General features: G+C 38.3%; 1 protein-coding gene and 1 long non-coding RNA gene across 8 annotated transcripts in view; one reads left to right on the top strand and one right to left on the bottom strand.

Annotated features, from left to right (window-relative positions):
• LOC110356328 (uncharacterized) overlaps positions 1–14864 on the top strand; it is a 244019-nt gene that overhangs the window by 80655 nt on the left and 148500 nt on the right. Inside the window, exon 5 of one of the 7 annotated variants that reach the window (XR_010472584.1) lies at positions 3940–4085. The exons of the other annotated variants lie outside the window; for them this stretch is intronic. This is a non-coding gene — a long non-coding RNA (uncharacterized LOC110356328). The remainder of the gene's footprint in view (positions 1–3939; positions 4086–14864) is intronic. 7 annotated transcript variants of the gene reach the window in all.
• Positions 1–14864, bottom strand: part of TACR3 (tachykinin receptor 3) — a 29488-nt gene that overhangs the window by 13303 nt on the left and 1321 nt on the right. The window contains exon 2 of the mRNA XM_021283035.2: positions 528–716. Coding sequence (XP_021138710.2) covers positions 528–716 — 189 coding nt within the window. The remainder of the gene's footprint in view (positions 1–527; positions 717–14864) is intronic.

The following is a 14864-nucleotide window of genomic DNA, read 5'->3' as shown; positions in this document are numbered from 1 at the left end:
TAGTTTACTGTTATTCTACACTTTCAGAAACTGGAACCAGTTATAGGTTTTATGATTTCCTTATCTGATATCTGAGATGAGTAATTGTGATAGCATAACAGTATAAAGTGGGAAAATCCAGTACTCTCATTAAGAAATCCAGACAAAAAAAAATCTCATTAGGACAAATGAGGCTGGAAATACTTGTTTTCCTGGTTAGGGTGAAAAGGAAGCTAGCTTTGAATTACATGTTCTGTCTCCATTTCAGACCATCTCTGTGTGTATAGTAGTAGCCATCTAAAGTGAAATGATTGTAAACATGCAGCATGGCATGGAGAACACTCAGAAGTGGAAAAGAATAAATGTGTTCACTTATCGCTTAAAATGATCTGTCTTCCTAGCTTAGAAAATTTGCTCAACATTTCTCAAGGATAAATGCTATTAGTTATACTGCACGTAGAATATCTGCATGATACTCTACAGCTTTTGCCAAGTCCATTGCAAGAGCAGACACCACCATGTACAAGTTTAAAAGAACAAAATCTTACGTAAAGTGCTGTTTTGGACCACCCGGCCATGCTACATAGCAAAGAGTTCTCCCGGGCATCACCTTGGTTATGGAGTATAGGCACTGGGGAAAGGCCAGCAGGAAAGCCAAAATCCATATGCTCCCAATGACCACCTTGGTAGCAGTTGCAGAGAGCCTTGGTTTCAAGGGATCAATAATGGCCATGTACCTGTAAAAGAAACCAAAAACCTGTGCATAAGAAACCTGCAGAGACTGAGGCGTATCTAGAATCAGCTGAATTTTAGGATTGGGATAAGGATAAAAGCAGAATTATTTGTCTTTCTGGAGTTCTGATGGCATCGTGCGCTTTGGGTGGTTCTGCCCCCATGCAAGCAGTGCTGGAAGAAAAAGAAGGTTCATTAAATATTACTTTAAAGCTGGGAGACATGCAGTTAATCAGATGTATGCCAGTAGACCAACTATTTATCAAAGAATTAGTTAATCCTCTTACTGCACAACCTGATTGAAAAGCAACAATACAGCTGGATCCCCTGTTTCTCCGCTACATAACACCAGGTTTATCTCTAATTAAAAAATTAACAGCCAAGCTGTCAGGATTATTAGTCATCTGTCCAAAAGCTACAGGAACCTGATAAATGCTCACGCCTTTATTTCAGTAGACACAGACTGATGTTGGATCGTCTGCCAAAAAGTCCCAGACCTGCTACTGATTCATACAGAGATTGGGAGAGTAGCCATATGAGCTTTTCCTCAGGCAATTTAGAGGCGATAAAAGCACCAAGAGAAATAGATGCATAAAGCACAAAAAACATCTCATTTGCTTTCTCAGTTTCTGTTTTTCTCAGGTAGGACAGAATTCTTCTTGCTGCCCCTGTAATTGTGTTGGCAATCTATGTATGCTGATAACTTTAGAAAACTTTAAAAAGCTTAAGTACTTACAATTCGAAATTTTAGGAAAAATTAACATCAGGAAGGCATTGACAGAGAGTAAAAGAAAGTCGAGTATTGTTGTCTATATTTTGATCTCTGTTACAGATGCAAGGAAAAAGGGAGACAGAAATGTTGTATTTTATATACTCCATATTGCATACTTCATGCGTTTTTCACATTTTAATTAGCACAGCTGCTGCTTTTATTTCTGGGCTAAACCTTGAATTAATGTATTTTCCACCAACTTCCCTGATCACACTACTTTGTTTCATTTAACAATGACCAAATAATGACTTGCAAAACCACTAATCACATTAATTAAATAGGAACATTGTTCAAAATGTCTTCTGCTGTTAGAGGGAATGCTGATAAGTATCAGCCAGAATCACATTTAAAGATATTTTTGTACTTCCATAAAACCAGGGAGATATGGACTATATGTATGTCCGTATTGTGTTACCAGTGTAACATACTGAATACATAACTGCGTGTTAGTTAGTCTGGCATCCTGACATTTTCCAAAACAACACAAGGAAATGGTTTTACTATTAATATTTTCCTTCAGATCCAGAGAGTTCCCAAAGTACATTAAAAAATCATTTTATTTGTGATTGAAACACAGTGCTGTTTGTGAGTTAATGTAGAAGCTAGTGGATCAGCAATTTAAATCAAGAAATTTCTATGTGAGTATTCAGTGTATCTGTGCTTATTCAGGAAACCAAACCTCTGCCCTTCTGGAGCCATTGGTAGCACTCATGTTCTACATTGCATTTCCCAAACCATGGCTTTTCTGAAATCAGAATTAGAATAGTCATCTTTTAGAACGTCCTCAGGAATAACCTGGGCAAGTCAAAAGGAAACAAACAAAATTAAAAACATATTTTTTGTTGTTTTGTTTAAGATTTTCAATTTCATATTATGAAAAAAACCTGAAGCAGATAGAAAACTGGGATTAATATGAAAACCAGCTTGAATGTTTTACTAATTAGAGTTTTCCAAACTTCTAGGAGTATGTCTGGATCAGTTTCAACAGTTTGTCATCTGTCACAGGGATTAGTACTAATTCTGCAAGGAGCAAACTCATCGCTAAAGAATAATTGTGGCCCATACACTTTCACTGTTTTTCACAGTACATGTGCCCAATAATCTGATCACCTTTGACAAGATTAATGGAGGATATCAGTGATTTCCTAAAAGTCCTCTTTGTTTCCATTGTAGGTCTTCAGTCTGGTAACTGCCCCTTGTCCCGACTTGATTCAGCTTTTAAATACAGTTGGAAAGTCAAACCATGAGAACCCTTCTTATACTGTTAGTTGACTGCTTGGGTCTGTTCTTTCAAATCCAGGCGAGATTTGAATTGAGATCCATTAAAATCAATGGATAAGCTGCCATTGATTTGAATCAATCCTTTTTTTCATGAATAACTTCTATTCTGCTACATTTAGAATAGTAGCACTCATTTAAAATGAAGGAAGGTGCAAAGTCCTAATTGTTACAGTACACACCTTGGTCCTAGGCAGACTAGCCCAAGATTTTTAGGTACAGACACTAGCTGCAAGACAAAAATAAAAGTATTCATAAGATAATGCTCCTGATAAGAATTTGTGCAAATAATCTTCTGCATCTGTGTTTACCTGCTATGGGAAACAAATTTCATTCAAGATATTTCTACTTTTTGAAAACGTTGTACTTGAGAGATGAGCAATTATGGAATAGATATGTGTTTTAGCAAAAATAACGCTATTTATAGCTAACCATCAAATATATGATAAATCCAGTATCTGCCACCGTAGTTGTACTCAGCATCTAGTAGACATGATAACTGTGCTCAGACCTTAAAACGTCTAAATGTTCTCAGGAACAGAGAGTGATGTAAACCAACTTCACTTCTGAATCATCAATTTCCCTATCTAGAATTTCAAGCCTATACCTTTTGCATTGTTTTTACTGCACTTATATATTTTTCCCACAAGGTAATGAGTTCCCCTCTCCTTTACCTGCCTGTTTTGATTTGTTTTGGTTTTGGGGGGGATGGTGTTCAGCTAAATTGATGCTTTTGCTATTGCACGATGACTATGAAATAGCGTTATTTGAGTGCTGGATGTCTTGTCCTGAGAGAGCAGCAGATCTCATGAAAATATACATCAGTTGCATTGTTGCCCTCTACCCCCATGTTCTCCAAAGAGTAAATACAACTTGGTAATGAAGATAAATTTGTAGTCATGAGTCCAGTCTTTCAAATTGAGCTAGCTTTAGTGTGGGCTGCCAGATGCTGTCCAAAATGCTTGATTAACTTTACCTTAGTAGGTGATAACCCATAAACAAACTATCATTTTTATATGCTTGTGGGACTCGTAGGGCATCTCCTAGCTTGGAATCATTCCTTTCAATTGCTAGTTTTCCTTACGTTGCACATTGATATTATTTTATATGCTATTGTCAGATTTCTATTACATTCACCTTATTCTTATGCCCAGTTGTATTATTCTTATTCCCAATAGGTACTAGCAATAATTCTCTTTGGCTAAGATAAAATTCTGTTGTTAAATGTCCCTGTCTGGTGACTGCCCTTTGAAGATGTGGATTGTTTGTGTGAAATGACTCATACAGCTGTACCGATGGAAATTTTAACTATTGGCTGAGTGAGGTAAGTCAAAGGACAAGGATCAGATGAAAAGCAGGCTATTTGTCTTGTTGAAATCGGAGTGATAAACCAACAGCCTAGCTTTTGCACAAGATAGATTACAAAAACGTAGCAGGCAGTCATTCTAATAAACAAGATGGGGAGAAGGTGGAGGACCCTTGACTATTCCCTCGATAATGCCTTTGTGCAGAAAGGACTTGGGTGACCAGAGAGTATTAACAGCTCTCTACTACTGAGCCTTTGATAACAAAGCTAGTTTATTCTTATTTGCCAGTACACTAACAATTACATTGAAATATCTAACTTGTCTCCTAAGTGGCTTTTCTTAGAAATGAAATTGCTTAATTAGCATAGTGATATATTGCTTTATAGCTGCAGTTGTTACATTCACTCAAATTTATCCTATAAATTTGGTAGCATTTTCCTAGAGAAGCCGTCACTGCTGTAATTAAGGATAGTGGAAAAGGTGGAATGACTTTCAGTTGCGGGTTAAAAACCACCTCCGTAGTTGAGCTGTCTCTGGATGTTAATCTCCGTCGCCAAAAGAAGTCAAGAAGAGAACTGAGTCCTTCCTGCACTGTTAGCTGGCATTTGTGAAGGAGACTTAGCCACTCCTGACTATAATTTTGTTTGCTGGAAATGTTATCTAGTCACTGCTGGTACCTGAGGGTGGTAAGTTATTTCTCTGTCTCTTTAGTCTCAACCTGAAGGAGCAGTAGCTAATTTTTCCGTTGGCACTTGCCTTTGATCCCTGTCCATTTTGGCCAGAGAATGAAAGCTTCTACTAGCACAGGCTAGACGTTCCGTGCTTAGGTCTCACTCAGAAAATTAGTGAGGTGAGGAGGCTAAGTATAGGATAATGTGGATATATGATGCAGGATATTGACCCCATTACCCACAGCTGACAAGTGTCTGTCATCTTTCATGATGTAGCTCTGTAATTAAGGCTCTGTTTGGTATCCTTAGATGTATTTTGTATGGCAAAGCGCAAGTTACAAGGGATGGCAGCAGACAAGCCGAGTTGCACACTGAATGGTGCTGAACATGGTGTAGGAAAAAGCGGATTGTGTGAGTAGATCAGGAATGAAAGGAATAATGATGAGATACAGGATCTGGAGCAAAAACAAAGGAACTGACACAGGGGAACAGTTTGCTGAATGCAAAAATAGGAATAGAAGCAGAACAAGAAAATGAGTAACTAATAGGAGGAGAAGCGAAGAAAGGAGCATTTTAGAGTAATAGCAGATAGAAATTGGGTTGAGAGAGAAGAGAATAAGAAAGGAAACTGAGGTGATGTAAAGTCAAAATACATATGAGAAAAATCAGCCCAAGTGGACCAGAGATTCCCAGGTAAGTAAAACTGGTAGAAAAGCATGTTTTGATGGTAGTGTTCTGTGGTGGCAAGCCTTTTCGCCTTGGCAGGTGTATTGGAGAGAACTCCCAAAGAGTTGTTGTGGTCACCCAAACATCAGCTGCATGCAAGGGGAAGAGATGGACTTCTCTGATGCCCCAGTGTCATCTATCTTAATGACTGCTCTGCTTCTCCAGTGTTCTTTCAAGTGGCCTGAACTTCTGCAGTCCTTCTGAAAGCAGTGAGTGCTGAGGCCCCTCATAGGTTCACCATGTTCTGTGGAATTTCTACACATACCTTGGACCTCCCCACACCTCTTTCTCTAAGGACACCAAAAGATGGTAGGCGTTGGATCTGAAGGAGGATTTATAATGGCTACAAGCAACTGAAGATCTGTTGCACCACTGAAAAGCACTTAGTAGCCACAAAATCATTACTTAGTGGGTTGCCATGCCAATCTACTGTTCAGTCACTCACCAGGCTGGAGCAATGGGACCTCCTGCCAAGCAAAGGGCACTGAACTCTCCCTGAGATAGTTTGATTTCAGGATTGGACTTCTAATGCTTTTTGACTCCAGCGGGAGCTGCTGATAATGCCACAGATAGCTCGTTCTGCACAATAAAGCAGTCTTGTTGAATCTGAAGTACATATCAACTGAAAATAATTATCTCACTGTGCTCACTTATTACAACAAGCAAAAACCATTATTACCCCACCCAACATAAACACTAACACTTGAAAGATAATTATAAGACGGAATATGCACATTTAGAAGCTTAGGGATGTAAATATGTGCAGGTAGAGACTCAAGCCAACACTTCTTGCAAGAATGTGGATTATTCAACATCTGCACCAGGTTCTGTGTATTGCTTGAAAGCATTTTTAGATAGCACTTTAATTTCATCACTAGACACATGACTTGACCGTGGTGATCATGCTATATTTCACTGTCATTGCTCTTCCAGCTTTGGCTTGTGTTTGTCTTTGTCCCTCATTAATGACTACAGAAGTCGGCAAGAGTCTTTCCATCTAACTTAATCAGAAATCAGTCAGGCTGCAAGATATAATGTCTGGTGCCCCATGGTGTGCTTGCTCCAGCGCTTTTTTCCTTCCAGACTGTTTTCTTATCTGCTGGGGTCAGAATAGATCTAGTTTCCCTCAGAACTGCTCAGGTTGGCTGGAGTCTACAGATTACTTTTTGGTATTTGTTTCTTGGGTTCATCAAATCAAGAAAATCTGTTTTCTCTGAAATGAGGATAGAGACAGTCTTCATTTGACTAACACTGATAAACTCTTTAAGACAGTGGTTATAATGACAGCATAATCATGTAGCTCTGTTTGTTAGTTTGCAAAACATAAGAGACAAATAGCTGGTAAGTACTGTAAGCACTTCTGAAGTTTGTGTATTATGGTCCTGACAGTAGAAAAGATTAAAAAAAATAAATCCTAGTTTATCTTTTTGTAAAACACCATACACTGACTGATACAGGAAGGAAAATCTTCCCTCTTTAACACATTATTTAGAAAATTGTAGCAAAAATACATAAGATGTTTATAAAACAAAATGGTGTTTAAAATTGGATCCTACAAATGCCCATCTGGAGACACAGTTGGAACCCTTAAATCATCCTAAGTGATTTGTTTCGCCTGTTTACATCGTGTTTATAAACTCAAATGGGGAAAAAAGTAATCAATTCGGCCCCAAATTGTGACAGGAGATTGGGACTTGACAAAGGAAGAGATTGAGAGAAAATCATAACACTTGCATGTAAGTGGCTCGTCAGTGGCAGCCAGAGCGCACTCCCTTCGTCAATGCACACGTGCTGTTATGCTCATAAAACAGAAGCTGGTTTTGAAACTTTGTCTCCTACCATTATATTTGGAATTAACTGAAATGATTATTCCTATGATGATGATTGAGTCCTTGCTCTTATTTAAAACATCATTGTGGAAAATCCTACAAAAGGTTTCTGTAAGGTGGAGACAGTAGACTAAAGGGAATGGAATGAACTGTGGTATTTTAGAGGCTTTTTTGTATTATGCAAACCACGTATTTAGCTTTTGCATTCTAGCGGTGTCTATTCATTTATTTAGACTGACTTTCTCTGCAGGAAGAGTGGCTATGAGCATTTCTGTCTCTGGCTGTTGAATAAGGCTGGTTTTGGTGGCCAGAAGGATCTACAGGGAGCAATGTCATTGTTACATAGATATCACCTTAAAACTAATAGCATAAAGGAAGAGTGTATGGTAGCATGATAGCTAAACAAATATATTCTACATTTAAGAGATGAGTGGGCAATATCCCAGAGGGAAAACTTGGCCTTGATTCTGCCAGAGGCACATGTGCTGCTCTTGGTGAACAGCTGTCGTGCTTCGAGCAGGGGGTAGCATGGCAGTTTTGCTGAGATCAGGACTAGTGTCTAACGCCTTGCTTTTGGATACCTCTTAACAGAAACCTTAAAACAGGAGTACAGAAATTCTTCGGTATAGATGAGTTCTCATCAACAGTGCAATGCTTGTCTGCTTGAGGAGCATTTTGGCAACTGGCAATGGGCTAGAATTTTATAAGTATATAATTAATTTTACACAATGTATGCTATACCTGTGCAAATTGATAGGAAAGGTCTTCTATTTCTCCTGTTCTTTAAATACGAGCTACCTGGGCTATCAAGGACCAATATTAATGAAAAACCAGCTCTGTCCACACAGACTACAACCCACTCTGTTCTTGGCTACATTTCTGACCCTGCCATCTGAATGGCTTCCTTTTTGTTTCTCCAGTTGTTTTGAAATGATTTTATTTTACGTAAACCCAAATATATTAATGGCACAAATTTCTCCCCTGGTTGGTAAACCAGTCAGAAATATATGCATATAGGCAATAATATTCAAGAGGGGGAAAAAAAACCCTGAAAAACAAAAAAACCCCAACCCTTGACTACCTTTGAAAAGTACTGCAGGCAACATTAAATAGTAAACCACAGATACATCTTTTAATAGTTTTCATTAAGCTATAATTAAGGGCACTGAGAAAAGGTGTTTAAGGCTAAGACTGTATAAAAGGAACTTCTCATTTGAATGGATGGTTTGAACCAGTCAGATGTTGTTTCCTGTCTGGAACAAGGACACTTAGGGCTAGTCACTGTTGTAAATGTTACTTATACTCCTCAAGATATTTGCCTATCAACCTCGTTTTTTTTCACTGCATCTTTTGAAAGCAGCTTGTTAAATAGAATATTTACTTAATGCAAAATAAAGAGGGGAAAAAATAGCTGTTATGCCTATATTTATTCCCAAACTGACTTAGTATGTTATCAGTAACATAACCCTGTTGTGAATTTTGACCAAAACCCAAAAAGATTCTTTTTGCCTGATCATTATGAGTTGGTAGCATAGCAAGAAATGGATTATTTTTCCTATGTCTCTGGCAGTCTGAATCTCATAGCCATTGCAGCAGGATATTCTGCAGAAACTATTTCACCTATTTTCTCAGAAAGAAAGGAAGAGAATTGTCAAATCCGGAAAACCATTTTAGGCCCCCAAGTCATTAAGAGTCCTTTATGTTTCACCTCTTGATTTTTGAACTCTTAATACTCTCCTGTTCATATTTTCTCTCCAATTCAGAGGAGTGATATTTTTTAGAGGGCAGCCTAGATACTGGAATCCGGAAATATGATGTGCTTCATCTTAAGATATCAATTGGGGAACACAGAGAAATGAGGAAGGGATTTTCTATTTGAATTCTATAGTTTGACAGCTATGGAAGATGACAACTATGGCAAAGTAAGAATATTAATACTAGTGATGATTTTAAAGGCATATCTTGCATTTTTCCTGTCATTATATGCAGTGACCAAGGCTGATTCGTGAAGCCACGGTTATGAAGTCATCCATAAATTTGGAAAAAAGCTGTATTGAACTTTAGTTTGGTAGGGCAGGTAGTGTTTTGTGTAGTTATGTGACACCGGAGGTGTCCAGTCATCAGTGCAAGTTGTCTATTCTTTTGCATGGAAACCATTTACTTGGAGATAAGAGAATTTCAAGGGAGGGGAGTGAGAGAAAGACCAAAGGCTGCAGGTGTGTCTGGGTGAGCTCTGTGCAGGGGGGCAGCTGGCTGGGGATGCAGCTTTCCTGCTGGCCATTGCTTCAACCTCCTCTATTCACCCATGAACCAAGCACAACACACTTAGTTCCAAGCACACATACAAGAATATGAGTACCAGTATACATCTTGGTGTGCATCTTTTGCTGACACCACTACAATATGAGCACAAAACAGGGTCATGCCCTGTGCACTCCTTATCATAATGTGTTAGACATATTTGAGATCACTTTTTCTCATACCCATTTCCATGCACTTCAGTGTTTCTGAGCACAGAGGACATGTAACAGATACTTAACTTCCAATTGAGATAATAATCATCTCCAATTGAGGTAAACATCAAAAATGGTTGTGTATAGTTTGCAGGAGTATCAGTTTAAAATGTTTGTTACATAAGTCCTTGACCAGTTTGTCCCAGGAATACGAACTCATGCAAAGACAGATACCAAAATGTATTCTACTGGGAAGATAATACATTATTCCATGTGCCACCTGCCTACTTCAGAATTTCAGTAACAGATTCATTCATAGGCCTTGTGGTACTACTTTGTGACAATAATAATTGCTCTTACAGTGTGCACTTGAAGAGAGTGAAGAGCCTAAGTGATATTTTGAGGATGCGAGTGTCTACACATGATGAATTTAGGTTTCATTTGATAAATTGAATCGTGTTTATGCCTTGTAACTGTCTTCTCTTATAAGCCTGTATCATATTACTTATGCTGGAGACTAATGAGTGTATAGAGGGATTAATAACACCCATCAACTGAACAATAGTGAAGAAAAATAGTATATGTATAGTATAGTATATACATATATACTATAGTATGATAGTATATGTGCTTCTGTAGACAAATTAGAAGCCTAAGAAATAAGGTGGGAAACTAGAATGACAAGTTTTGTATTAAAGTATTAGTGTAATAGGCATACTAGGAACTAGGTAGGAGGAATGTAACACTAATACTAAGGTTCATAAAAAAGGAGATTGTGCAAGAGGAGGAACAAAACTAAATGTTAAATACAGTTTAAAATCAAGTCATGAAGGACAAGTGTATTCATGAATCATATGGAATTTTATGGTTTGAAATTCCAAGCATGACTCTGAAAAAAATAAAATTCAGGATTATACACTCAGGTAATTCACAATAACAATGGTGGCATGCCAAAAGAAATTAGAAGGGCTGTGATAGCAGGTAAGGCAATAATAATAATAGAAGTTATCAGTGACTTCTGTGCAGACGTAAAATATAATCTTGGTCAACATTAATGACAGCTCTATGGAGTGTCTACATGGAGAAGCCTAAAGGAAACACGGGGCACTTGAGTTGGTCCTGAACAGTGTTTATGGTCAAGCTTAAAGGTTTTTATTCTTTGAATAGTGTCTAGAGTATGGCTTATTTTAACATCTCCGCAGAAACAATAAAAGCCCTAAAAAGCTGCTCTAGTACTGTTTCCTTTGAAAAAGAAGAACTGTAAAAACTTGAGGAAGCTTATTAAAAAGAAATGAGAAGGGCAACCAAAAGCCAACAGAGACTGCTAATAACAAGAATCAATCATATTCTGAAACATGGAGATCATCTAATTATCTAATATTCTGTTAGTGAAGGTTAATTTGATCTTGAGTCTGGTGTTCAGCAGAGTGTAAGGGTGTTGGGAAAGAGAAAGCTGGGCCCATGGCTCTTGGATTCTGATTCTCATCCTTTTGCATATTGTCTGATTATTTGAATTTTCAATCAAATTTTTAAAAATATCCATCCTGATGTCACCATCTTATCCGTGTCAACACCATGATGCTGTGTAGTCATACTTCAGTGAGTCTAGGGTACCAGAGGTAAGAGTGCTAATATACCTATCTTTTAGTGCTAATTTTAATAGCCTTATTCCTTCTAAAAATGGAGTCACAGACCCAGTTCTGTGCAATAAATACAAATAGGAAGTTTCATATCAGCTCTGTTGGACTAGACTAATATAGAATAAATGTATCTTTATCTGCCTGTAGGTCAAAACAAAGAGAATTTCAGTCTATCAGAAGAACCAAAAAGGGGGAAAGATGAAGTTTTATTGAAATCGTATGAGACTTTGGGACATGATGAAGTCTTAAGTTTTAAAAATGGTTATTTACTTCAAAAATCTTGATTTTGAAGTTAATTATTGGACTTCCATTTTTCGTGGCTCACTGAGGCAGCAAATTTTAACAGCTCCAGAATTTACTTCAACACAACATATAAGGAAAATTTTGTGATTCAAAAAAGTGCATGAAAGTGGAATTCTCTTTAACATTGGACTTTATTTTGTAATTAATCTATTGCAATACGTTTGACTCTGCAAGTAGCTGACTGAAAAATGGGCTGGGATTTTTGCAGTATAGGGCTACGATAGATGGGTAACATTTGGCAGAATCTGATCTTTAGAAAGGATTAGGTCAAATCCATCGTTTTTCCTAATAATTTGTTAAAAAAAGTTACATGATTCTTTCGATGTTATTATGTTGACCCATGTTGAGCAGCAGTGAGCTTTGTAGGCTGCTTTGCAGTAGTGTAGAATGTTGGTGTATCATAAATGTAATTTAATCTACATGTGTGTGAAATATTGGCATATATGTGTCATTCTTTTCAATTACTTTTGTATATGAAGATATCTAATACATATGTAATAGCACATCAAAGAGCGAAAGTTTGCTTGCATACCAAGAAGACAATAAATGGGAAGATGTGAACTGGGTCAGTAACTACTCACCATCACTGTTCGAATACCTTGTTTAATTCTGGAGCAGTTGCTTTTACAAAGAGTTAGACCTTTTGAAATGAGGATGCCATTATGGGATTGCTGGGAGAACAACAACTGGAAAAATGCATAAAAATATACTCTACTGAAGGCATGTTATTTTATATTGCTGCATCTCCAAACTTCCACTTTAACCGTCACATATCTGAAGATAATTTCTAGGCCCACACACGGAACTGGTTGTATAATGAGATGATCTTGGAATTGGTAATTAATTGCCAGCATGCATGACCCACCTCTTTTGCATGCTAAGAACTATCAGGAAGGGACAGTGGGTCTTTAACATGCCCAAGAGCTGTACCACAGCCAGTAGGCACAGATGGAGTTAAGACACATGACCTTTTAGAATCATGCACTGGCCAGTGGAAAGGGCATATTGGCTCCAGAACTATCCCCTATTCACTCTATTTTGGGCTGGTTTAAAAGTTTATCCCCATAAGGTAGCTAAAGGAACTGTTGCACTGGAAACAACCTAACTGTGGTACTGTGCAGCCTGAGCTACAGAAGAATGAATAAAAGAGTGCCTGTGAAGCGGTGCAGTGTAAAATCTGTGCTGCTTCTGCTACCTGAGCTGGCTTGGTTAAAGCACCTCTGCAGTAGACCACAACCAGCCTGTCAGAAAAGAAGCAGAAGGCAGGGGAAAAAGACCACCAGGAAGTGATGCTCAGAAGTGAGAATAAACCCACATAAATTTAAGTCTCTGTTCAATGACCAGGTGGTCACACAGCAGTCTTGGGTACTTTAATCCTCAGGCCCAGATCAGCACACCCCACTGCAAGAACTCGCCACTTCACAGAAATCTCTGTCAGTCCAGTAACTTCACAGTGCACACAACTTACACAATGTGGCCCACAGAATCGGATGTGAAAGGAAACAGGTACTGCCCGCAACCTCCGATCACAGTGACTCATTCATACTCTGTGAACATTTGGGTGTTCTAAAATGATCGGTGAGAGCATATCACAACATACTTTTTAGTGAGCCCCCTGACCTTTCAGTATTTTGGGATGTTAACAATTTCTACTGGAAAATCATCTGATACAATCTCATCATTTCAGTTCTCTGAGTAGCTTTATCCCAATTTCTAGCTTTTTAAAAAAATTATTTTTAAATCAATATGACTGTGTAATGTTGAGTTTACTGGGTCAAAACTAAAGCAGAGTGTCCCATCTGAAATACTGGCTGAACTCTTACAGAAGGCAAATGGGAATCGAAGTTTTAAGAACTTTCCACTCAGCAGCTCTGTGCGCTGGAACAGGGCAGTTTGTACATCCAAGGATGTTCCCTTGGGATTCGTTTTGACCCTCAGTTTTCCTCTTGACTCTGCAGAATTGTTCTGCGGAGGTGGCCAGGAAATGGTTAAAAGTACTGAACACATCAGGTGGGATTTGGTATGAAAGGAAAAGGAACAGCAGTACGAATAGGGAAGGAGGGATGAATTGCTTTTCTGTTGGTTTTACCTGATGCTCCTTGGTACCCCAGAGAGCTCACCGAAGCACGGCTGTGGCACCGTTCACTGTGCTCCCCCCGAGGGAAGATGCTGATTTGTTGTTGGAGGCAAGAGAGCTTGGAAGATGTGGTGGGGTGGGAAGTATTATTTCTTCAGGGGATTTTCAGACAAGAAATAGATCAGAGTGAATAACTATAGTAATTGACTCACTTCTGAGCACCAGTGTCTCACATTGCTCAACCAAAGAAAGCATTTCCAATATATTTCAACCTGACCATTGCACTTCAGTTAGTGTGCAGCAGAGCTATTCTTTACTCCCTCTGGAAATTCACCCTTTAGATTCCCAAGAAACTATATTCACCTTCATTTCCAGTTTCCTAGTGTAATTTTATGAACTGTCAAGGTAGTAAGTACTAAATCTCTATGGAAGTTTTGTCAGAAAAATGAAAAAAACTTGGAGCATCTTAGTAACCCCTTGGCTAATGACATGATCAGCTGCAGTAATAAGAGTTAAATCCTCAGCATCAGCTAAAACCCTTTTATCTTTCTGAAAACCTCCAGCTAGGTGAGAATCTCAAGCTAAACCCAAATTGACAATTGAAGAAATCTTTGCCTGGTTAAAGGTAGTATCACTGGTTTTACACTGCCTCCTTCCTACACACCTTATTAATGGGAGATTAACAGCTGGGAACAAGGAAAATGTACTGATTTCCTCCTGTCTTCACCAATCCCCAGAGCAGAGAGGTAGAAGAGTTTCTAAGATTCTCATTTTCTCTTTCATTTTTAGCTTTATCGAACAGAAACGCATCTGGTTGAGAATGCCACCTAAAATTTGCCATTAGGAAGGCCAAAAGAAAAGCATTATTATGAACTTGCCCACAGCACATGCAAAGGTACAATGATACGTTTTCCAGTCTTTGCACTTGGAAAAGAGAAATAACATTTCAGAAGGTGGACTGAAACTTACAAAATCTTAACTACATCACTGCTGCAGTTCTGCCAAGTCAATTCAGACAAGATGCATAACATGATCTGAATACATAGAAAGGAGTTTTGTGAGTTATTTCAGTGCATTGCTAAAAGGAATAAAAGATC

Source organism: Columba livia, chromosome 4, assembly GCF_036013475.1.
Source record: "Columba livia isolate bColLiv1 breed racing homer chromosome 4, bColLiv1.pat.W.v2, whole genome shotgun sequence".
In the NCBI taxonomy this organism is placed as follows: Eukaryota; Metazoa; Chordata; class Aves; order Columbiformes; family Columbidae; genus Columba; species Columba livia.
The sequence above is the reverse complement of the archived record's forward strand: the minus strand, read 5'-3'. Positions and strand labels throughout refer to the sequence as shown.